Raw genomic sequence first — 26,144 nt, 5'->3', positions numbered from 1 at the left:
TCATTTTTATCATTAATAATGATAGTTTTTATATTGGTCCCTTACATTATTAATATTTTTTGAAACATTAAATTGCTCTTAAGTCATTAATATTTTAAGACTTTTTTCTATGGAAGGCAAAATGTTAAAACCAAAAAGATATTATACATGGAAATATCGAAATTTTTTTACTATATTACGATAATCATAAACTTTATTTGCAAACATGTTATAGTAAATAAATAAACTTAAAATAAATAATTTAGATATTTGACCACGTGTAGTGCACGTGTATTTCACCTAGTATGTATATATCAATACTACTGTAAAACTCTACATCATATTAATTATCACTAATGTATAATAATATATTAATAGACAATTGCTTATTAATAAATTATTTATGAAAAGAATAGAAAACATAGAATTATACCATGACACTCATATAGAAAAATTACAAAGAGTATTCTTGCGTTTAGGCAATAGGATAGAATGTACAAACATGTAATTTTAGAAAATATTAGGATATTTAAGTGCAGCAAGATACAAGTGGAAGTATATAACTTTCATAAACTATAAGGTATTTAAGTTCAATTAAGTCTATAAAGATTTAAAATTTTGTTAACCACAAAGAATTTTATATGATCCTATTGATAAATAATATATATATAGCTTAGCCCTCCAATGGTAATAGCAGCTGTTGCTATTAATATACATCCCTGTTACACGAATTCACACGGAGGAAGAGAATATCAAGTGGTTTACTAACAATTTTCAATCAATATGTAAATAGTAATAAAGTAAAAAAAATGTTAAGGGAAGGAGCAGCAACTTGGAGGATTATTTAGTCCCTCAAATTAGTACCTAAAATTATTGAGATTCCCCTTAGGTTTTTTGAAAATTTAGTACCTCAAATCGTTTAGTTTCTATTATGTTCACCAATTATCATAAATTCTTTCAAATTAGTCCGTCAAGGGCAGGAACAACAACTTGGAGGATTATTTTTAGACAATTTATGAGAATTGTGTTGTAATAGAAATTTCAATGTTTTTAGGGCCTAGTTTTGAAATAGATTAAAAGTTAGGATACTTTATAACAACTTTATTGATTTGCGGATCTAATTTTGAAATAAGAAAGTTTTAAGGGACTAGAATAACATCCATTTTTATGTGTAACCAACAAATGGCAGCACTTTGCTCAATTGACTTATATTGATAATTTTGGTAGGGTCCACATGAAAACGAGTTACACCCAGCACACCAAAACTTGCGAAGGGGCGATGCTCTCAGGAATAGAGATCCTCTACATCATTAGGTGTAGAGAACCTCTACAATTTATCAGTCATATCTCTTAGGAGCCTTGATAATTTTTTTTCATTTCTTTGCTTATATTCTAGCGAGAAAACTAAACTAAAATATTTAAAGCTTAATTTTATTTAGTAATCTAGCTTTCATTTTCATTTTCTCTTTCCTTCTAAGCAAATGTTCTAAGCAAATGTTGAAAACCTATTTTCTTTTCCTTTCTGTCCCTCTGACTCAAATCAAACAGAGCTTGAGGGATCATGATTACTATGATGTGATTGTAACTGCAACAACTGTTGCATGCAGAAAAGATAATAAGCAACATCTATTGTAAAAATTAACCATGAATCTAATGTTTGTATAGCTACATTTTTAATGTGAAGAATGTATTCTCAAATTGGCTGCAGTTAGTGTTGCGATTATTTTTAAAAATAAAAACACAAAGCTATTCTCTTTCTCACTAACTTGTTGCTAACAAAATGTTGGAAATAGAAATTAGAGTACAATATTTGATATAATTCTATTTCCTGTAAACCAAACAACCCAAGGTTAAAAGCAGCAAAATGTATCATATTTGAGATTATTTACAGAGACTAAATCTCTTACATACCGCAAATAATGTTTACCATCAATTCTACAGGAGAACTCCTGTTGGGGTTTAGGATAAACTACCATGTTAAGCACGGGATTCTCTACTAAAAGTATAAATCTCTTATGGAAATTGCATAAATATATAAAATGTACCCTCACACACATGGCTACTTACCAATATTAAGTAGATGTTAATTGTCTTTTAAACTGAGGCTAGGTGTGCAGATGACCTCTATGTACTATGGGCATATATATGGTTAAATACTAGTTTTAGACCCGTGCAATGCGTGGACTTATTAATTCTTGAAATTAATTTGTTTTTTAAAATAGATAAATGTTACAAAGTTTATATGTCATGTACCAAAAAATTATAAATTTATATTAAAAATAAAATAGATAATTATACGTAACTTTCAACAAAAGCAAATTATATTCAACTTGTCATCTGTTGTGGTAATATTATTAGTCGATGAATATCCATTAAAAATGAAGTCTATCAATATGATCTCATTAAAAGCCAAAAAGATTTTTTTTGAAGTGAAAAGCAAGGCAAGACACCCTACTCGTTATGGACAACGAGGAGATGCAAAAATGACAAGAAGCACGCACACCCAAATTCCATTTGATGCATGCCAAAAAGTAGAGAGTATGCTATAACATAAAGAGGAGAAAGAAGAGTTTGAACTCCTTATATACAAGGTGGAGTTTATAGAAGAGTAGACGTAGTTTAAGATTTGACTCACAACACTATCAGAGCTACTCACAATCTAGTTTGAGGCAACCTAGATGAAAAATTTCCGTCTAGGTTGCCTCAACCTAGATGTAAATTTCCATCTATGTTGGCAACCTAGACGGAATGATCATCCTACACGAATTTTTTTTGTCTACGATAGTGGGGCCCACAGGGAAAAAACTAGCCCCGTTTGTAAACCCCACCACGCCCAAAACTCATTTTTCTCATTATCTCTCTCTCTCTCTCTCTCTCAAAATACTTACCGCTTTTGGTTTGCCGCCATGGCCCGTCGTGCTATCCTTGTAGGAATCAGCATTGAAACCCCGATTGTTTCTATTTACAACTACAAAAATCCCTGATGGAATCAGCACCGAAACCAACTCCAACATCAAAATTGAAATGGAGAAAGACGGAGATAAAGCATTAAATCTACAATCGTAGTTCATGGATTCCGTCCTTAGTTGCCAGCAGCATCTCCGAAGTCTAATACACGCTCAATTTCAATGATTTTAGTTGAAAGTTTGAATTTTTAGCTAATTTGATTAGATTTTGTTGGATTATATTGTTTCAGTTCCTCTAAGGGTTGAGACTGGGGAGCCAATGATGGATCTGCTTTTTCAACCGATGTGTTTTCCCCAAAGAAAACCCTAGACAGAAAACCATGTACCTTGTACAGGATCTGCTTTTTCAACCGATGTGTTTTCCCCAAAGAAAACCCTAGACAGAAAACCATGTACCTTGTACTTCTTTATTCATTGTCTAGTCTAGTCCCAAAGAAAACCCTAGACAGAAAACCATGTACCTTGTACTTCTTTATTCATTGTCTAGTCTAGTGATATACTACAATACCTTTCACATATTTTGCAAAAAAAAGCCAAATAGCCCTTAATCTAAAGTGAATTACATACTGAAATGGTTTCACTTTAACTTGTTTTTTAAAAAGAGGATTTTGCTAATTAGAAAATTGATGGGTGTTACATTACTACATTATTAGGGGTATTAACCATTCACTAAATTTTTTGAAAAACTAAATGAAAGGTGAATGAGAATTTGAGATATATTCTCTTTTCTTAGTGTTATGTTAAATAATCATACGATCAATATAGTGGGGGTGAGGTTGGTTAGGGGCCGCTCACTTCTCTGAATATTTGGTTTTGAGTTAAGTAGCTTCTTTAGCTTGAACAAATAGAAACTCATGAGAGGATGATGACTAGTTCCCCCATGGTTATTCTGTCGATCAAGTCAGTTGATGATCTTGAGTGGGAAAATAAAGAACTATGTGAGTTCTTTAGTGTAGTGCAGTAGAATTATTAGATATTGCTTGGAAAATAGCTTGGAAAAATCCCCCCTCATCATGTTGAGAATGGTACCTCTATTTATAGTGGTGCTGAAAGGGTAGAACAATTATTTCGACCGAGCACAGAATGACAAAAAACAAGTATAGCATGGCGATCTGGTTAGCACCTACTTTATAGGTGTCGATCAACGAGTGGAGGCAAGGTCACCTCGGCATTTAATGCGAGGTGATGGGGGTCATGGTGGTACAGACATGACCGGATGTATCATCAAGGCTATCGGGGCTAGAGGAATGATTGCGCTTGTCAAACATTTAATATGATGTCGATGTTCTGTGAATAAGAGATGCTCGATGTTGAAGTCATCCTTTAGCTTGGTCGAGAAGTAACGCCTGTCGAGTTCCCCTTACAAGGTGTCGAACAACTGGTCGAGTGGGCTCATTCGAGTTGTCTTCGACAAGAGGGCCAACAAGTATCGCCATTTGAGTCGATTTAAGGAGATGTTAACTCGGCGGGTTGGCTAAGTCAAGATTCTTGGTTGCCTTGACCGTCAATTTGGTTTGAACGGTGCATGTAGTGGGATACCTGTTCATTGCTGCCAAATGGCCATACTTTGGCGATTGAAAATATCATAACAGTTGGCTCCTTTCAGTTAGAGTCGGCTTGGGCCGGTTCCGAGTGAAATGAGAGTAGTTTTGCACAGACGTGGGTGTACATTAAATGAGGGAATTGAAAAGTCATTTTAGATTTTATGTGGCTAACAACACCACACATTCTTTTTGACTGCCACAGCTCTACTTTTCATGGCTGAATGCTGGCTATTCGAAGTAAGTGGGCTGCGCCTCAATCCTTAAGGTGTCGCTTAAGATTCGGAGAATTAATCTTGATCGTTGGCCAAAGCTTGATCCGACCATTCAGATTCTGGTAGCTACGGATCTAGCTATATATATATATGCAGGGCCATGAACATAGCAGTTATTGTCTTTTGAAATTCCCCTTTAAGAACTCTATCTTTTCCACCCATCATTATTTGGTGATTATTCCTCCATTTTATGATGGTATCAGATTGCATAGACCGACTAGCTCTTATGGCAGAATTCCGCTCTAAGGTCACCCAGGCCAAGTTGAGAAATTTCCACTGGTGGTTTGATATCTCCCTAGAGTATGAGCTGATGGCCCTGATGAGGTTGGAGGTTGTTTATGATGATGTGCCAGATCGGATCCCGCTCTACTTTAAGCATTTGGAATTTGGCCTGCGGCTGCCCCTGCACCTTTTTCTTCAACAAGTTTTCACAATGCTAGGGGTATCGCCGACCCAGATGAAGCCGAATGCCATAGTAACCTTGGTGGGGTTCGTGGTTATTTCCCATTGGTTGGCAAAAAAGTCATCCATGCAAGTCTTGGACTACCTGGTGAGCAATTAAAGTGAACCAGGCTGAGCCCTATTTCCATTTCCAAATGGTGAGGAAGTACAAGATCATCACCGGCCTTCTTGACTCGAACAAGGGCTGGAAGGAGAAATTCATCTAGGTCATGAGGGGCGACTTGGAACTAGGCTGCTCGAACTGGATCGAGATAATGAGGGAAGTGCTCATGGAGGGTGACCTACTCAACACTAAGAGGGATGCGTTGAATCAAATCAAGCCATATGGGGGTTCTTGCCAAGTCGAGCACCTACTTGACAACTTGATATTGCAGGTTGCCAAAGTATTTGTTGTGCTTCCATCTGCCAAGGACCAGGAGAGGGCATCAGCCCTGATTGTAGGAACGATGGAGGCGGCGATGGTGTCATCCGCTCCTTTGGCTGACTCCCAGGAAGGGCTATCAGCTAGGCCCTAAAAGTGTCTTCATCGTGACTTAGACCCGATAGAGGCTGAGACGATCGAGGCATAGCCTTCTTCCACCCTCGTCCATAGACAAAAGAGGAGGCCACAGAGGGATGAAGAAAATGTAACTCAGGTGGCAACTAAGGTGGTCGAGATTGACGTTATCCATAAGGACGAGTCGGCCTAGGAAGAGCAGGCCGAGGCACCTCAAGAAGAGGTTAAAGCCGAGGCTAGATCCTTCGCTGGCGAGGGAGGGTTTTTTGTCTGTCGCAGTGAGTCGTCTCACCAGGGGAAAGAGACGACGCCTCCCGCAGGGTTATAGTATCCCTATCTTCATCGCATGGATGATATTAGGGAGGAAGAATAGGAGAGAATGAGACAGTACCTCATTAGGTCTTCGGGGGTCGGCCCTCGATATGGATAGGAGCCTGACCCAGATCACCGCTACTAGCCTGCTAACCATCTCGATGTTAGGGGGACGGTCCTTGTTCTTGCCTGACTCAGTCCAGGGTGGTCGATCAACAAGAAGGCTAGGATACTAGATGAGGCTCTCTAAGAGATGGCGCGTGCTATGGTGCAGGTCAAGGCCGAGAAGCAGGTGGTGGTGCTTGCAAAGCATTAGCTCAATGAAGCATGCAACGCTCATCAAACTTCAGAGGGAGGTCGACCACCTACATGAGTTCTTGGCAATGGCCCAAAACCATAATCCCTACCCCGAGTCTGAGCCTTACCGCCAAGAAATCATAGAGGGGTATCACCAGGATATCACTAGGAAAACAAAAGTGGCGATAGCTTGCTAGGCTGGTTATGACTACCTCTCGGCACAACTTCTAGTTGAGATGAGGAACCCGCCTAATCGCTTCCACTAACATTCCGTTGTAGCCAAGTACTTGGATGAGTTGGTGGAGGTGGAAGCACTTGGAGGGGGACTCGATCTTGGCGAGGAAGAGGGTGAGTCGGACGAAGGATGTGACTGCTTGACTCCTCCGCCGGTTGCTCCCAGAGGCTCCTTGTCATTGACTCCGAGAGACGGAATGGACCTCCCTTAGTCTCCTAGAAATTTTCCCTCTTTCAATTTTTTATCGTATGTGTGTGCATATGCACCTTGTAGATACTCCTTATAAATGAATAAAGAGAGAATTTTAAGCTAGAATTACTTTTCTTATGTCATGCAATCTCAATTTATATCTTTTGGATGAATTAGCTCCACCATAGGCTTGTGAACTTGACTGTTGACTCGAAAGGACTCGTCCTTTTTTGAGAAAACACGTCTCAAACTCAAGCAGTTGTCATTTCTGTTCTTTTTTTGTCTTGGTTTGGGGCCAATCGAGTCGATGACCCTTGTTAATTGGCATGTGGACTTCTTGGGGTGAGTGCCTGAGAGTTTTTCTTTGAATTCCGTTGTTGGTTATTAAGAGTCAACTAGGCTTGGTCGACTGTTCATCAGATAAATGTTTGGTGAGTTTCCAGAAGCCTTTATTAGGCAGGTGAAATATCACTACTTGAAATGATGCAATGACATCATTATAAGCCAGAGAGTTATTGTTGCTTCAATTTTTGAGTAAAGAGGCGTGGAGTAAAGAGGGCAGTGCTTCGAGTTTCGTGCAAACCGTTTGTGATTTTGAGGTGTATCTCATCCGTTCATTTTGAAACGAGATAGTCATCCAGATTATTCCACGTGTCCCTCTTGGGTGCTGTAAATATCCCACTGGAAGAGAAGAGGGGTTTTCTATGAAAACTCTTGCTCTAGATCTTCGATGCTAGTCTCTCTTAATTTCCCCAAATCTCCTTAATAATCTTCCATGGCTGCTCAGATTTTCACTGCTAGCTACAATGAAGAGAAAATCACTCTTCTCTTGCCAATCCACTCAAAAATATGAATCCAAGAGCTCAAGAGGTACTACGAGTTTTATGATCTCTCCACGGCCTTTACACTCGCAATGCCAAGCGGGGATGAGCCGATGTACCACCATGGCTAGAACAAGTCACCATAGTACATCACCCATCTTGGGTATGTGCTTTAACTACCACTCCATAGCTTCATTGGGTATGTATGCATCACTTTGGGGGTATCCGCTTCTCAGTTCACCCTAAATGCAATTCGGGTTTTGGTGGGCTTTGTGGTGATCTGCCACTGGGTCGGTGCCTCGCCGAGCATGTGCCTGTTGGAGAACCTGGTTGGCATCAAGTCGATGAGGAGGGACCCCTACTACTTCCTCCAATATACCAAGGGTTGTAAATTCATATCGAATGCTCCAGAGTTGAATAAGGACTAGAAGGAGCAGTTCGTGTGGGTCTTCAAGTCTGACGGTGTCCTATCCTCCCCCAACTAGCCCGAGATCAATAAGGATGTACTGAGGCCGTGCATCCTTATTACTAAGGAGAGGTGGCGGTTAGAGAAGATTAGAAATTATGTCGGGTCTTGGAAGAGAGGAAATCTCTTCGAGGTGACATCTATCTAGGTGGCGAGTATCTCGATGGCCTCCCTACTAAGGTCGACAGAGTGAGAGCGAGTCTGCTGGCCCTCCTCCTTGAAAAAAGCCCTAAGAGGAATTCGAGGGGGGAAGAACCAGGCTCGACCTTATGGCCCCAGAAGAGGCTGAGAGGTAATCTAGACCTTGAAGAGGTTGGCCGCTTGAGGTCGTGAGTGGCCGAGATCGTACCAAACTGGCGGGGTAGAGGGTGAAGGCTAAGGGCCAAGGGCCCAGTAGGGTGACTGGGCAAGTCCGAGTTGACTCGACCGAAGAGCAGTATCGAGCCATCCTAGCTGGTCAACAGGCTAAGGTGATTATTATCAACGACTCTTCCCCCTAGGCCAGAGGGGGTGGCCCAAGCGCTACCGAATTTGGTGTCCTTGTTGAGGAGGCAGCCGGCCCGAGCTCTGGGCCCGAGTCATCCCGCAGGCCAGGTAAGAAGCCTACCACGACTTTGGATGGTGGCGTAGAACAAGCGGTGCCCCCTATGAAACCTTTGGCAGACGAGGCCGGCGAGAAGCAAGAGGGCTTTAACTGGCCTTTTTGCCATTAGGGTGTGGAGCTTGACCCCTAATTCTAGGAGAATTCCAAGAGCATGCTGATTGGATTGTCGCCATTCCCCTGCTCACCCCAGAGGGAGGTCCCGAGGGGAGATAGGTTCATGGCAGAGGCTTCTATCAATAGTGAGAGCTCGGTCTTAGCATCAATGACTACCCAAGTTTGAGCTGTCCAATAGTTCGCCCTCCCGAAGGATGAGGCTTTCGTGCAGGAGATGCTAAGTGTCGGCTTGCACCTGGTCGTCAAGAGTTACTTGATTCAGGGGGCATTAGTAGAGTCGGAGTTATTCTGCTGGCTCTCCCACATGAACAACTTTCCTTCTGAGTTGCAAATAAACTTGGCCAAGGAGAAGTTGGCTAGGGAGGAATCAAAGAAGAGGGTCACCATCTTAGAGGTCAAGCTAAGCAGCAACGAGGCCAGTTGGTGCTGGGAGTTGTACGAGAAGAAAATGCTTCTAAAGTGGTACAGACCCCATAGCGCCAAGCAGACGGCCTCCATCGAGAAGCTTCAAGTCGAGATGGCCCGGTTGAAGGAGGAGGTTGGTCGCCTTTAGTAGGGAATCTCCGAGCGGAGCGGCCGACTATCTTCTCTAGAGGGGAAGGTCGAGTCTGAGAGGCATCTCAGGGTGATAGTTGAGGAGGATGCTTGATCAAGTTGTCTATCGGTTGAGCATCTGAAGTGAGACCTTAAGGAGGAGCGGTTGGCTCACCAGTAGTCCGCCATAATTGTCAAAGACATGAAGGATCGGCTCGCTCTCTTGGACTCAGAGCAGTACAAGGAAAAAGTGGTCGACGACTAGTGCCAAGGCCCCTTAGGAAAAACTAAGGTGGCCTTGGCTTACAAGGCTGGTGTTGACTACCTGGCCTCACTATTCCCTCCTGCCTATCCCCCCGTGCCTAACTAACTTTACCCTCCCCAAGTCTCTTGCTGTCTCGACCTCTTAGAGATTAAGATGAGTGGAGAGGGGTTAGAACTGGCATTGGACGATGACGATGATGAATCAGGGGATGACCTTGAAGAAGACCCTCCTGCTTCCTCTTTTGTCACTCTCGCCCCTGCAGCCTCTACAAAGAACCTCCCAAACCCTACTCCCGGATTTGGTCGAGAGGCATGAGGGCTTGTATCTTTTCTTTTCTTTTTGTAAATATCGACATGCCTTTTTGTAAATATCGACATGGATAATATAATAATGTTTGAAACTTGTAATAAAGATTTAGACATTGCTGTCACTCTAGAGTCTGCCTTCAATTATTCCTTGTTTTTTTTTGTTGGCTTGTAGCTTTGCTCTAATTTAGAGAAAAAATGTTGATTGTTGTTAGTCGGTCGTGTTGTGACGACTTGAGTGTTGAGGGGTCTGGACGACTGGCTCATTTTACGCCTTTTGTTGGCGGGATGTCCGGGTATTTTTGTCGAGGAAGACCAGCAAGTTGAAGTGCCTAGGATATAATGAGAATGCCTAGGTCTTTTTGGTAAAATGACAACCTAGAGGTTCGGTGCCTAGATCTTAATAAGGATGCCATGATCTTTTTAGAAAAATGACAACCCGGGGATTGGGTGCCTAAGTCTTAATGAGGACACCTAGGTCTTTTCGGTAAATAATACCCTAGAGGTTAGGTGCCTAAGTCGTAATGAGGATGTCTAAATCTTTTTGGCAAAATGATAACCCGGAAGTTGGGTGCCTAGGTCTTAATGAAGATGCCTAGGCCTTTTCGGCAAAATGACAACCCAAAGATTAGGTGTCTAGATCTTTTCAGTAAAATAACAACCTGGAGATTAGATGCCTAGGTCTTAATGAGGATGCCTAGGTCTTTTTGGCAAAATAACAACTTGAAGGTTGGGTACCTTGGATGCTAGGTATTTTCACCCCACCAATGGTCGAGTTGTAAATGCAGAAGCCGACAGAATAGCAAGTGTGCCTTGGGTTTATCCTAAGAAGGCACCAAGGGCTTAGGATTACTACATAGATTTTGACACTACTAGAGTGCGAAATAAGAGTCAGTTTCAAAAATGTTTTCATTTATAATAAATTATTGAAAGTATTTTTTTAGATGCTCGACATTTTAGGGGTGTTGCAGAATTCTTTCTTTCGGGGCTCTTAGCCGATTAGTGTCTATTCGTAACTCTTCCAGAACTGTGTATGGGCCTTCCTAGTTGGGAGCTCGTTTGCCTCTCTGGGTGTCTTTGTCAAAAGCAACTTTGTGGAAGATAAGGTCACCCATGCTGAACCTCCTGGGTTGGATCTTGCTTTTATAGTATCGGGTAATTCGTTGCTGATTGATAACCTGGGTCTGAAGCGCATTCTCTTAGGTTTCATCTAGGAGATGTAGCCCGACCCGAAATCCTTCTGAGTTTAAGTCCTTGTCAATGTGTTGCAGCCAGATGATTGGCATGCTAACTTTGACTGGAGTAACCACCTCAGCATCTCTTCAACCCAGTTTCTTACCACTGCATCTACCTTCTTCTTTAATGCTTGGAGGATGCACTTATTGGAGGCCTCTGCAAGTCTATTGGATTTGGGATGGGTGACTGAGGAAAACTTAAGGCGAATGTCGCACCCCTCACAAATGTTTCGGAACCCTCCACTGTCAAACTGAGTGTCATTGTTAGTCACGAAAGAAAGGGGCACACCAAAGAGACAGACGATTGACTTCCATATAAAATTTGTAACATTACTTTCACCAATTTTAGCCAGGGGTTCAGCTTCAATCCATTTGGTAAAGTAGTTAATAACCACAATAAAAAACTTCCTTTGTCCTGAAGCTAAGGTTAGAGGACCCAGAAAATCCAACCCCCACTGAGCAAAAGATATAGGACTCAAGATGGAAGTTAGCTCGGTAGCTGTTGCTAGTAGGATGAATGAGTAAAAGTGGCACTTCTTGCATTAAGAGACGAGTCGCCTAGACTCAGCTAATACGGTAGGCCAGTAGTGCCCTTAACGGATGACTTTATGCAAGAGGGTTCTAGCCCTAGGATGGTTTTTACATGTTCTCTTATGGATCTTCCTGAGAACATAGTTGGCCTCTAGTGGCTGAAGGCACCATAGATAGAGTCCTACACCGCTGCTCGTGTATGACATCCGAGAGAGTTGTCCCTTGATCATGAGGTAGTGGCAGGAATACCTCTGAATATGCCTAGCTTCAGTAGGATCTTCAGGCAAGGTGCCTTGTGTCAGGTAAAGGGTAATGAGATCTAGCCAATAGGGTATCACAGGTGCCTTGGCTTCCATGATGGTCTCCGGCGACTTAGAAATGTTGGGTCGCTTAAGAGTGTTGGTGTAAATGGGCCCTGAGCTATTTCACAAGCTTGTCGACCCGAGCTTGGAAAGGGCATCCGCACGAGCATTAAGAGCATAAGGGACTTAGGCTATCTTGAAATCAAAGAAACTGGTTAATAGTCATCCTCGGGTCTTAGCTGTTGAGTATTTTTATTTTGATGATGATTTACAAACAATTTACATCTAATGTTGTTTGTCTAGTGTTGGTGTTTTTATATTTATTGTAGACAAACAATATGTTGGAGGATGGATGGAATCAAGCATTCACGATCATATCCAATGGTGGTTGGCAGAATAGTAGTTGAAGCATTGCAATTCAAGTTGAAGATCCAAGTTCAAGCTTCATCCGCAAGTGTACCAAGATAGAGCTTCGTTGAAGATCACAAGCTTGGGTAATTTAGTTTAGGTTTTATATTATGTGTGTTAAGTACTCTAGGCTTAATATCATATACACACACATTTTATTTGGTTTCTATGTATATATATAGTTATGTATATATACACAAGTTTTGGTTTTATAGTTTACAAGTTTATATAAATATGAAACCTATATTATTGTTTACATATATATACATGTTTAATATTGAGTTATTAGTTTATAGACTTAACAATCATAACATACATCTTTTATTAAGTCTATTAAGTTTCAAAACATGGTTTATGTCCAATGTTAAAAACAAGTGTTTTTCATTTACATGTTTTGGACTATTTTGTAAAATGAAAAGATTTCTCTTTTGGGAAGTGCTTTTTAAAAACCAGTTTTTGTAACATGTATATTATCATGTTTACAATCATTTCCAAAAGTTTTATATTTTTCTGATTTTATTTACTATTTTTAAAAGATGTTTAAAAATCAGATTTATGTTTCAAAATAGGCTTATAACATGTTATCAGTCAACTGGTCAGTCGACTGATGACATCAGTCGACTGATGTGTCGACTGAAGAAATCGCCTGAAATAACAAATAGTTTCTATTTTATTTTGATCGACTGACCAGTCGACTGATGAGATCACCAGTCGACTGATAAGGTCGTCAGTCGACTAATGAGCTGGAAAATGCCTCTAACAATCAGCTCATCAGTCGACTGATGGAAGCCGTCAGTCGACCGATGGCATAAAGGCTAGTTTTTTCAGCCTTTATCATGTTTTGCTTTTTTGGTCTTTTTGCTGGGGTTTCTTGATATTTGGGGTTTCCTATAAATACCCCCTTATACCCAGCTCTATTGTAATAATCAAGAAAAGTTTTAAACAAGTTTTAAAAGTTTAAGTTTGTTTTAAGTTTGTTTAAGGGTTTGGTTTGTAAAAAAAATTCACAAGAGCTTGAGGAAGATCATCAATTGTGTTTGAGCATTCAACTCTTCTCCCTCTCTCTCTCTTGATCCATAGAGAAGTTTCCCTAAACTCTTTTTCTAACTTTATATCTATTTGTTTGATTATCATTTTATTAAAGCTAGTTTTATATTGAGTTTAGATTTGATTAATCTCTTTGTTTACGCACACAAGCATTGAGCTTATTGTATTACATAGTATAATTTGGGTTGTGGTAGTGTGACTTAGAGAGTGAGCCTACATTGTGTTCTCATCCATTGTAGAGAACAAATTTATTTGTATTGTGAGCCTAATTATGTTGAACACTTTGTAATACTCTTGTACACTGAGAGGAGTGTGTGGTGAGAGACGGGGTCATCCCAAGAGGAGTGGGGTAGGTGGTAATGCCTAGATGTAGGTTGTAATTCCTAACACTTGAGGGAGATACGGGCTAGAGACAAACACTTGAGGTGGTAGTAAGTGTGATTGCAAGAGTGTGAATTGTAAAGTTTTCGATGAAGTAGAAAACCGAGTGTGAGATGTAAACGTTATTCGGGTGAGTGTAGAAAACCCGGTTATGATAGTAGAGATCTCCTCGAGGTGAGGAGCGGAAACGTAGATCGTGGGGACCAAACTCCATGATCATATCATTTGTTTGCGTTTGTCTTTGGCGTTCATTTATATTCGTGCTTATTGTTTATATCGCCTTTGTCATGTGCTCTTTCTTTATATTGCCCACTATCTTGTTTATCTTGTTTATGTTTATTTCACCCTTGTGTTACTTGTATATCATTGCACATATATTGTTCATATCTCATTTGCTAAGATATTTGTTAATAAGTTTTTAATTTGGCATAAATCGGATTAGATTAGCATAAACCTTATTCACTCCCCCCTCTAGAGTTCTTTCCTAGGGGCATTAGGGTACTTTCATTAGCCACATATTGCCTATTCACATGATGCACAACCAACTGTGAATCAACCAATATGTTGAGGTGCCCTACCTTCAGCGCTTGTGCCATTCAAAGGCTAGCAAGAAGAGCCTCATATTGCCAATATGTTGAGGTGCCCTACCTTCAGCGCTTGTGCCATTCAAAGGCTAGCAAGAAGAGCCTCATATTTGGTTTCATTATTTGAGGTTGAGAATTCATTCAAAGGCTAGCAAGAAGAGCCTCATATTTGGTTTCATTATTTGAGGTTGAGAATTCAAAAGAAATGGTGTGCTCATGCATCGACCCATCGGGGCTGTGCAGGACCACTCCTGCTCCACTATCGAATTCTCTGGAGAACCCATCCACCTTCAATAACCACCATGAGACAAACGCTGATGAATAATAATCCAGAGTGTGATGTATCTGTGGGGAAGGTGCCTAGACTGCTGGTGGCACTAGAGGTTCTTGGCTAGTGGATGGTGAGGGAGTGTCTTGCTCGTAGCCTGACAAAGACGACTCGATAAGAAAGTTGGCCAATGCATGGGCTTTTATTGTCATCCTAGGCTCAAACCGCACATTATATTTGCTGAGTTCGACAGCCCATGCGATAATCTCATGGAGGTTGGGGGGCTGTCCAATGCTTTCTTTAGAGGCAGACTTGTCCACATGTTAATGGCATGGGCCTAGAAGTAGGGGCGGAGTCTCCTCGTAGTGGTGATGAGGGCGAAATCTGCCTTCTCTATGAGGGGGTAGTTGACCTCGTCCATTTTTAGAATTCATCTCACATAGTATACGGGCTTCTAAACATTCTTTTCTTCTCGATAAGGATGGAGCTGACGACTTCGGGGGAGAAGGCTATATATAAGTACAAGGTTTCCCACCTATGGGATGGTTCAGTAGTAGTTTAGTACTCAAGTAGGCCTTGAGCTCCTGAAAAGCTACACTGCATTCAACCATCAAAGTCATGCTATCCTTTAGGTTCTTGATTCCCCTCAAAGTTTTGAAGAATAGGAGGCTCCTCTCGGTATATTTGGAGAGGAATCAGCCCATCACCGGAATCTTCCCATGCAGCTTCTGGATATACTTCAGGGTGCGCGACTCGGGCATTCACTCTATGGCGGCTATCTTCTTGGGGTAGATCTCTATGCCTCTCCGTATGATCATGAACCCCATGAACATTCTCGATTGCACCCCAAAGGCACACTTGGTGGGATTTAGCTTCATGCGGTAGCACCGGAGGGTGGAGAAGGTCTCATCCAGGTCTGATATGTAGGCAGATACTTGTTTAGATTTCACCAGCAGGTCATCCACATAAGCTTGCAGATTATGGATGATCTGGTGCTTGAAGACCTTATTGATAAGTCTCTGGTAAGTGGCTCTAACGTTCTTCAGTCCGAACAACATCATATTATAGCAGTAGGTCCCCTGTTCAGTGATGAAGGAGGTCATCTCCTAGTCATGTTCTACTATAAAAATTTGGTTGTAGCTAGAGAAGGCGTCCATGAAAGTAAGTAGTTCGTACCCTGCACTCTCGTCAATCAACTAATCAATTCGAGGTGGTGGATAGCTATCCTTGGGGAAAGATTTGTTGAGGTCGGTCACATACATCTTCCACTTGTTCAGCGCCTTCTTCACCAATACCACATTGGCAAGCTACTTCGGGTATTGAATTTCCCAAATGAAACCAGCTCTAAGAAGCCATTCGACTTTGTCAGCAGCCACCTTCTGTCGCTCGGGGCCAAGATGTCTCTTCTTCTGTCGCACAGGCTTAGTGTGCTTGTCGACAGCTAGCTTGTGGCTTATTACCTCAGGAGGAATTCCTAGCATATCTACTAGCCTCTAGGAAGACACATTAGCATTTGCTAGCAAGAATTCCACCAATGCTCCTCGCAAGGGCTCTACTAGGTTGGACCCAATTTTGACCATCTTTTGCCATTCTCGATCGATTAGTATCTCCTGGATCTCTTCCACATGCATTGTTCTCTGCTACTCTGTTACTTTTTTCATTTGGAGGCTTGCTTTCTCAATAGGGAAGGCATCTTGCATACATTTACCCTTGTTGAGAGCAGGTAACAGGACCTGACCTCTCACTGGTTGTCCTGGCAACTCTGGCTTTATTAGGAGTTAGGAACTTCAACATCTAGTCGTAGGTCAAAGTGATGACCCACCAAAGATGGAGGTCGGTTCGGCCCAAGATGATATTATAGGCCAATTTGAGATTCATCACCAGGAATTGAACTTGGATGGTGGATTGTCGGGGTACTCTCAGACTGTTAGGGGGAGAGTAATCATCCCTTCCGATAAGAGAAAATGGCCAGTGAATCCAATGAAGGGGCCTCTGCAGGGGAGAAACCAAGATTTGTCGATGCCCATCTGGTTGAAGGCGTCGACATTCAAGATGTCCACTAAGATTATAGTGTTGATCATGATCCTCTTCATTTGGAAGCTGTCAATCCTGACTGTTATGATGATAGGGTCATCATGAGGCCTCTTGACACCCTTCTGGTCTACATCCCCAAAAAGAGATGGGCTCCTCCGCTCTCGACCATTTGTCACAATAGTCGACCTGCAACGCCTTCTTAGCATACCTCTTACGAGCATTGTTGGTTGACCCTCCAGCGGTTGGGCTACCACTGATCATGTCGATGACGCCCTTATGGCTAGGCTCCGGGGGTTGGCTATCCTTGAGTGGTGTAGAACGAGGCGACCTTGAGCAGGATCACCTATCTGCCTTGGCTAGGGGAGCTTCCCTCCGGTCTCTTTAAGAGACAAGCTTCTTCAAGTACCCTTTCTTATTCAGGTCCTCAATGTCCCTCTTCAGGATATGAAAGTTATTAGTGAGGTGGTTTTGATCTTTGTGGTACCAAAAATACTACTTGGTGTCTCAGTTCTAGGGATCCAACCTCATCTTGGGAGCAGGATCTTTGATGTGCCCCCCTTCTTGACCCTGGTGAGGTCTTTTGCAAGGGAGGTGTTGAGGACTATAAGAGGAGGCCTCGACACCGGTTCCCTCCATCGGTCCCTCCTGTCAGACTGATTAGGGAGGAAGTTGACTCTCGAGGGGTCTCTCGAACATTCCTACCTTGCGGGGAGCCTTCTAGCCGACTCTGGTGTCGGCTCCACTGCCGGTGCTACTGCTAGGGCGGGTAGTGCAAGTGGTGCTAGTGCTACTACTAGTGCGGCTGCTGATCAAATTCATGGCTGTGGAGGTCTCTGTGGCACTGGCTGCCGCCTTATAAGCTCGGGCATCCTCCATGTCCATGTACCCATGAGCTTTGGCCATTAGCTGCTCATAATTGGCGATCGGCTTCTTGGCATGTGAGTCAGCCAACAAGGGCGAACATAGCAACCACACTCTCTGGGTCATTAACCTCCAGGCTCTTCGCTTGGTACCTCTTGAAGTAGGCTCGAAGGCTCTCTCCAGGCTCTTGCCTCATCTAGATTAACACATGAGGGGGCAATTTTTACTTGTTGTCAGCCAAGAAGTGATGGATGAACTTTCGGGTGAGTTGTCAGAAGCTGCTAATGGAATTCTTCTTGAGGGTGTTCCACCAGAGATTGGCGATCCCCGAAAGAGTGATTGGAAAGCGATGGCTGATAACTGCTTTTGATGCTTAGAGCATGCTCATCACATCATAGTAGTTCTGGATATGCTTAGAGGGGTCACCCTTGCCTTTGTATTTTTCTATGTGAGGCATCTTGAACTTCTCAAATGGAGAATTCATGAGGTCATTTGAAAGGGGGGTGTTTCCCCCGATGGTTTCTGTGACCGGTCTATACACCCGATCGTACCCAGAGGCCCTCATGGTCGCAAAGGGGGCTATAGAGGCACAGTGGTGGGGAAGAGTCTTAGAGATTGCTCCCCTAGTGTGGTCCATAGGATGACTAGGGCCAGGACTCTTGCTAGTGACTTCAAGATGAGGGAGGAGTCATCAGTGAGGTTCCTTAGGGCGAGTTGACCGATGAGGCGGTAGGGTCGCATACTCGACCCGTTCCCTTAACTGTTTGGCAGCATCATAAGGAGTCCGAGATGGGACAGTTTGCAGTGCTCCAGAAGGGAAGTGAGACCTCGACCATTCGAATGCAACACTTTAATGAGGACTTAAACTCAGAAGGTCTTTGGGTCGGGCTTGTTCTCCTGGATGAAACCTGAGAGAAAGTGCTTCGGACCCAGTCATTAATCAACAACGAATCGCTCGGTACTACAGTAGCAAGATCCACCCCAAGAGGCTCAGCGCGGGTGACCTCATCCTCCGTAAAGCCACTTTTAACAAAGATACCTAGAGAGGCTAGTTAGCTCCTAACTAGGATGGCCCGTACACAGTACTCGAAGAGTTACAAGAAGGAACTTATCGGCTAAGAGCCCCGGATGGAAGAATCCTGTAACACCCCTGGAATATTGAGCATCTAAAAAAAATACTTTCAATAATTCAGTACAAAATTTCATTCATTATAAATGAAGTCTTTTGAAACTAACTCTTGTGTCGTACTCTCATGGTTCCAAATCTATGCAGGAATCCTAAGCCCTTAGTGCCTTCTTAGGGTAAACCTACCTAAGGCACACATGCTCTCCTACATTTATAACTCAACCACTAATGGGGCGAAAAGACCTAGGCATCATCATTAAGACCTAGGCATCCAACATCCAGGTTGTCATTTTGCTGAAAAGACCTTGAGTCTTTTTGGCAAAATAACAACCCAGAGGTTAGGTGCCTAGGTCTTAATGAAGACGCCTAGGTCTTTTCAACCAAATGACAACCTGGGGTACCTGGGTCTTAATAAGGATGCCTATACCTTTCTGACAAAATTACAACCTGAAGGTTGGGTGCCTAGTTCTTAATGAGGACGCCTATGTCTTTTTGGCAAATAACAACCTGGAGGTTAGCTGCCTAGGTCTTAATAAGGCCACCTAGATCTTTTTGGTAAAATGAAAATCTGGAGGTTGAGTGCATAGGTCTTAATGAGGACGTCTATGTCTTTTCGGCAAAATGACAACGCGAAGGTTGGAAACCTAGGTCTTAATAAGGACGCTTAGGTCTTTTCGGAAAATGACAACCCGGAGGTTGGGTGCATAGGTCTTAATGAGGATGCCTAGGTCTTTTTGACAAATGACAACCCGGAGGTTAGGTGCCTAGCTCTTAATGAGGACGCTTAGATCTTTTCGGTAAAATAACAACCCGAAGGTTAGAGAGGTTAGGTGCCTAGCTCTTAATGAGGACGCTTAGATCTTTTCGGTAAAATAACAACCCGAAGGTTAGGTGCCTTGGTCTTAATGAGGACACCTAAGTATTTTTGACGAAAAAACAACCAGGAGGTTAGGTGCCTAGTTCATCAAATAACCAATATAGTAGGGGTGAGGTTGGTTAGGGGCCGCCACATCTCCGAATATTTGGTTTTGAGTTGAGTAGATTCTTCAGCCTGCACAGATAGCAACTCGTGAGAGGACTAGGACTAAATCCCCCATGATTCCTTCGACGATCAAGTCAGTTGATGAACTTGGGTGTGATAATGAAGAACTATGTGAGTTCTTTAGTGTAGTGTAATAGAATAATCAGATATTGCTAAGGGAATAGCTTGGAAAACCCCCCTCCTCATGTTGAGAATTGTATCTCTATTAATAGGGGTGCTGAAAGGGTAGAATAGTTATTTCAGCCGAGCATGTTGAGAATTGTATCTCTATTAATAGGGGTGCTGAAAGGGTAGAATAGTTATTTCAGCCGAGCACAAGATGGCAACAAAGAAGTATGGTATGGTAGGGGTGCTGAAAGGGTAGAATAGTTATTTCAGCCGAGCACAAGATGGCAACAAAGAAGTATGGTATGGCGACTGCTTCAGCACCTACTTTACAAGTATCGCTCGATGAATGGAGGAGAGATCAACTTGGCATTTAAGGAGAGGTGATGGGGGGCGTGGTGGTGTCGACATGTCGCGATGTGTCATCAAGGATATCGAGGCTAGAGGAATGATGACGCCTGCCAAACATTTAATGTGAAGCTGATGGGCTGTCAGTGAAAGAGGCTCGATGTTGAAGTCGTCCTTTAGCTTGGTTGAGAAGTAATGCCTCTCGAGTCGAACTTGCAAGGTGTCAAACAACTGGTCGAGTGGGCTTGTAAAGAGTCGTCTTCAATAAGAGGACCAAGAAGTACCACCGTTCCAGTCAATCTAAGGAGATGTCGACTCGGCGTGTCATCTAAGTCAAGATTCTTGGTTGCCTTAGCCGTCATTTTGTTTGAATGTTGCATGTAGGGGGACACCTGTTCGTTGCTAGCAAAGGGTCATACTTTGTATATCATAGATATGTATATTCATAGATGCCTTTTCCTTTTTTTTTTTGGTCAATGAAATTTTTTTATTCATTCACCAGTGAAAGAGATTTTATGTACAGCAAGATACTCAGTTTTTTGTTAACCGAGATTGCAAGAATACAAAAAAAAAACAAACCTTACAACATCAATAGACAATCATCTCTATTATTTAGTATGGTACTATTAAGGATAATTGTTGCTATATCAATCTTTATTACTCTCACCAGCTGCTCTTCTTTCCTATTTTGCTGCTGAAAAAGATTTGAATTTCTCTCTCTCCAAATGCTGTATATCGTAGCATTCAAAGCTAGTCTTTTAATCCTTTGCTTTGCTCCTTTTCCCCTTAGTCTAGTATTAAACCAGACCTGAAGCTGCTGCCAGTCAGATGATCTCCATTCAAAACTCAACCATTCCATAATGTGATTCCAAACATTGCACGAAAAAGTGCACTCAAAAAATAAATGATCTCTAGTCTCCAAGTAAGAACCTGCACACATGCTACATGTATTAATAGAGATGATACCCCTTTTCATTAGTCTATCCTGAGTTAGCAGCTTGTTCTGGACTGCTAACCAGTGAATAAAAGAATGCTTAGGGATAGATAAATCATCCCAAACTGTTTTGTACCACAAAACCTTGCTACCAGCAGGGGCGAGAGCTTCATATAGAGCTGAGAGTTTAATTTTTGAACCCTGACAGCAAGAGATAATGAGTTCTTTTAGTTTTCCAACTCCACCACAATAGGCAAGAGCTTTATCTCTCATTTTCAACAGCTGCTTCCATAACCAAGAATCACTCTTCTAAGCACAAACTTGCCAGATATTTCCTTGTTTGAGATAACTCTCATGAACCCATTTGATCCAAAGAGATTCTTTGTTTTCAAGAATATACCAAATAGATCTAAGAGCAGAAGCAAAATTCAAAAGTGTTGCAGAAAAAATACCCAAGCCACCTATACTTTTACCCTATTAGACCTTTTCCCATGAAACTAGTGGTGGCTTCCTGCGAGCTTGGTCTGTTTTTCCCATAGAAAGTTTCTACACATTTCATCAATCTTATGCAGGACACTTGTAGGGAGGATATAGGCAGATGTCCAATAGATTTGAACTCCCAAGATGACACTTTTAATAATCTGGAGCCTGCCCGCATATGAGAGATTCCTATAGTTCATCCAACTATGAAATTGTCTAGATATTTTAGAGAAGAGAGGCCCGCAGTCCAGGAAAGATTACCTATTAGAAATGAGGGAAAACCCTAGGTATTTTATTGGCAAAACTCCTTCAGTAAAGCCCAAAAGATTTGCTATAGAGGTTTTTACAGATAACTCTAGTCCCCCATAAAGCACAGAACTTTTTTCAGGGTTTGCAACAAGTCCTGATATTGCACTAAACTCCTTAACACATTGTTGCAGCTTTTTCACAGAAACAATAGGAGGTTATCTACAAAAACAAGGTGAGTAATCTTGAGCTTGTTACATCCTGGGTGAAATTTGAAGAGCCTGTCATTCTTTAAGGAATTCAACATCCTAGAAAAGTATTCCATTCCCAGTATAAAGAGGTAAGGAGAGAGGGGGTCACCCTGTCTCAATCCACGTTTCCCTTTGAAGTACCCATGGAGGGAGCCATTAAGAGAGATTGAGTACTTTGGAGTAGAAATACATGTTTTAATCCAGTTTATCATGACCTCAGGGAAATTCAGCCCTTCTAGCATGTCAGTAAGAAAACTCTAGCTGATAGTGTCAAAAGCCTTCTTAATATCAATATTGAGCATAACTCTTGGTGATATATGTTTCCTATTATAGCTTTTAATAAGTTCATGCGCAAGAGATATATTGCTAGAAATCTATCTGCCTTTGACAAAAGCACTTTGTGCTTCATCCACTAGGTAGCCCATAACTGATTTTATCCTGTTAGCTAGGACTTTAGAAATGAATTTGTATAGGCAATTATAGCAGGAAATTGGCCTGAAATCTGCAGGAGTTTTTGGGCATTGTACCTTAGGAACCAAGGTAATGGAAGTGGAATTGACAGTGCCCAGTAGCTTTCCATTTCTGAAGAAATCCCCTATAGATTTTAAAATATCTTCACCAATGATAGGCCAAGCTGTTTTGAAGAAAGAAGCACTGTATCCATCAGGCCCTGGTGCTTTGTTATCAGACATGGAGAGGATAGCCTCTTTAACTTCCTCTTTAGAAATAGGTTTAGATAAATCCCTGACTTGAGTTTCAGTCAGACAAGGCACAGTTTTGATAATATTCCTGTCAGGGGGAGAAGTAGCAACAGAAGTGCCCAACAGGCTAGTAAAAAAAGAAATAAGCTCATTAACAATCTCCCCCCCCATCAGTAATCCTGTCCCCTCTACTGTTATAAAGAACACCCACATTATTGTTATGTCTGTTCTTATTGACAGCAGCATGAAAAGAACTTGTGCTTCTGTCACCAAGCACACTCCAAGCTATTCTTGCTTTTTGCTGATAGAATGATACTTCACAGTCCAGCAATTTGTTGTAAGAAGAAATTTTTTCTTTTTCTCTCCTGATGAGTATAGTGTCTAGAGGGTTATTTTAAAGTTTTTCCTGAGTATCTTCCAAAACTAGCTTTGCTCTTTGAACCTATTCACTAATATTGTAGAAATGTCTCTTGTTTAGCACTTTCAAGGCTTCTTTCAGCATTTTGAGTTTGGTGCATACAGAGTACATTGTGCATCCTTGTATATCTGATTCCCAGATATTAGAAATAGTAGGCAGATAATCAGCATGTTTGGTCCACATCTTGAAGAATTTAAATGATTTTTTTCCTTGCAAACAATCCTCATAGATAGAAATCAGGCCTGGGGAATGGTCTGAAAAATGAGGTAACAAATATTCTGCATAACTTGAATTATAAGCAGTAATCCATTGATCATTCACTAGAGCTCTGTCTAGCCTACTCCACACTCTTGCTTCTGCCTCTTGCTTATTATTCCAGGTATAAAAGCAGCCTAGAGTTTTCATATGGTTTAGGTGACAGTCTTTAATGCAATTGTTGAAGTCCCTAGTATCTGAGTCAGAAAGGACTGCACCACTAAGCTTATCATCTTTATCAATCATTACATTAAAGTCCCCACAGATGAGCCAGGGAACATTTCCTATTATTTCCTGAATTTGAATTAAATCTGCCCATAATTCTTTTCTGCCCTCCGTTTGATTGAAACCATATACAGATGAGATGACACAATCCAGCCTCCCATCAAGAGATTTAATTGCACAAGTAATTTGCTGGTCTGAGATATTTACATCCTGAGTATCCAGAATTCTATGATCCCACAGAATAAGAATCCTAGCTTTAAAGGAGTTTCTGACATTTGACAACCATTTCCAGTCATTTGCAATCCTCTTGGCAGAATTTGATAATTTTGATTCTTTTATTTTGGTTTCCAGGAGAGCTATGAAAGAAAGATGATATTGCAACAAAATTTTTTTAACCAAGAGCTGTTTAGAGGATTTATTCAACCCCCTAATGTTCCAAAAAGACAAATTCATCTAGAATAGTCCCCCATACCAATAACAGAGGGATCAATATCTGAGCAACTGGAAAATAATGGAGATGCATTTTTTTTAACTCTGGACCCTTGAACAAGTATCCAAGAATTATCATCATTTTTTCCAGAACCAATTATTTGCTTTGAACTAGTTTCAGATTGCTGTGCACATTCTTCAACATGCACAGCCTGCAATAAACCAGACTTGCTGCTTATTTGTTGTATATCAACTCCATTTCCTAAAGCATGCACCACATGAGCTTGTTGCATATAGTTAGGCTCCTTTTCAGTCAGTTTTGCACCAGACTGTATAATACTGCTACTATGCTCATTCAGGTTCTCATCATGCACAACATGCACAGAAAACCTTTCAGGCTGGAAATCATTGATACTGTTACCATTATTTCCAGAATATTGGATAATCTCTTTTCCTTTATCAACAGATTTTATTTGAGCAATATCATGCTCATCTAGTGGGTTCAAGTTGTTCTCAGGTTTATTTTCATTGATAACAACTTTGCTTTTAGGCACCCATCTTTGTATTCCAGTTTACCTCTTGCAATAGTTAGTTTCATGTCCCACTTGTTTAAAAAAGTCACGCCATCTAGGTTTTAATTCATAGATCACCTTCTGAATAATATTTTTCCCCTTTGGTCCCTGAATGGAGATATGATCTGGAAGAGGAGATGGCATACTAACCTCAACAAGGACTCTAGCATATTCTAGCCTCTGCCTGCTTGCAGTTAGCTTATCAGTGGCAATAGGTCTGCCAATAAGACTAGCTATTTTACTAATACATTTAGCATTCCACAGGTTTAATCTCAGACCTGGTAACTGAATCCACATTGGATATAAGCAGTCATTTCTTTTACCTATCTCTTCATCAATCGACCAGGGTTTAAGAAGAAGTGATCTAGATCCAAAGAACCAAGGTCCACTTTCCAGAATAATCATCATATCTTCTTTGCTTTTGAATTTGTATAAAAATAGCCCTAGTTTAAGAATACAGATCTTAGGCAAAGCCAAATGTGACCAAACTTTTTGAACAAAAGCTTCCATAGCTTTAAACTTGATATTTATCCCCAGTATTTGACCAATAAGTGCAGAATCCCAAATAGATGCATCTTCATACCATTCATCCTCCTCAAAAATCACTATATCTTTTTCATTAGGGGGTACAAAATTCAAATCTAGGCCACAACCAAGCTTTCTATTGTCAGAAAAGAAACTAACCCAGCTTTTCTTGGCATTGCTATTAGCAGGGACTGAATTTTTGAAGACTTTTCCAGACTCCAAGGGTGGAAAATCCATAAAAACTCCGTTAGTATTATCATTCTTTGATTCATTTTGTCCATCTGAAGAGACTTCACCAGGTATTTTCTCAACAGAAACTAAAGGAACCGTAACTTTTTCTGAATCCGATACTGAATTCAAGAGATTAGAGTCCAAGATTCTTGGAGATTTAGCAGAAAGATGTTGAGAAAAAAGGAACTCCTCAGAATCATTTGCATCAGCCCAAGAAAAACTACCAGATCTATGAGATTCAGAGGGCAGAGACTTACAGAGCAAACGAGATTTAACCCCAGCCATCGGAGGAGAGACCAGAGGAAGGGAATTTACAATGGAGCTTGAAGAGTTTAAGATTTCCGCCATAGATTTCCTCAATTTCTCCCCCTTTGGTCCCGTTGACCCCATAGCATTGAGATCAGATTCTTCATCATCTTCAACAAAGCTGGTATCAGATTGATCCTCAGGAGTTACAAGATTAGAATTCGAAGATCTTAATCCAATACTAAAGATCTTACTCCCACTTATTCTCTTCTTTTTTCCCATCAAGAATCATGGTGGGGGCACACGTTAGCAACACAAGAATCGCCCGCTAACGTGCACCATAAAAGAACCGCCAAAATTTAACACATCCTGCCAACTGTTTAGCTTAGATATTTCAAGACCTAAAAGAAAGTCATATTTGTACAATAGGAAATAATACTTACTTGCAACAAACTTCCGTTTGGTTTTTTGTGTCAATGCCAAGATTGTAATACAAAC

General features: G+C 41.4%; 1 protein-coding gene across 1 annotated transcript; it reads right to left on the bottom strand.

Annotated features, from left to right (window-relative positions):
- On the bottom strand, window positions 23,188–25,928 carry LOC109821441. Its single transcript, XM_020387625.1, has 3 exons — window positions 24,723–25,928; window positions 24,116–24,470; window positions 23,188–23,999 (listed from the first exon to the last, which is right to left on the bottom strand). Exons 1-3 carry the CDS (start codon window positions 25,926–25,928, stop codon window positions 23,188–23,190), a joined length of 2,373 nt encoding a protein of 790 aa, XP_020243214.1.

The sequence above is a fragment of the Asparagus officinalis genome, chromosome 8 (assembly GCF_001876935.1).
Source record: "Asparagus officinalis chromosome 8, Aspof.V1, whole genome shotgun sequence".
Classification (NCBI taxonomy): domain Eukaryota; kingdom Viridiplantae; phylum Streptophyta; class Magnoliopsida; order Asparagales; family Asparagaceae; genus Asparagus; species Asparagus officinalis.
This window is presented reverse-complemented; position numbering and strand designations above follow the sequence as displayed.

Excerpts from the sequence above, each read along its gene's own strand:
- LOC109821441 (XM_020387625.1), bottom strand. The coding sequence starts at position 25,928 with ATGGGAAAAAAGAAGAGAATAAGTGGGAGTAAGATCTTTAGTATTGGA. Across the intron at positions 24,471-24,722 it reads GGAAAAATATTATTCAGAAG|CCTGAAAGGTTTTCTGTGCA; the intron begins GTGATCTATGAA and ends AATGATTTCCAG. Across the intron at positions 24,000-24,115 it reads TATTGATCCCTCTGTTATTG|CTCTCCTGGAAACCAAAATA; the intron begins GTATGGGGGACT and ends TTTCTTTCATAG.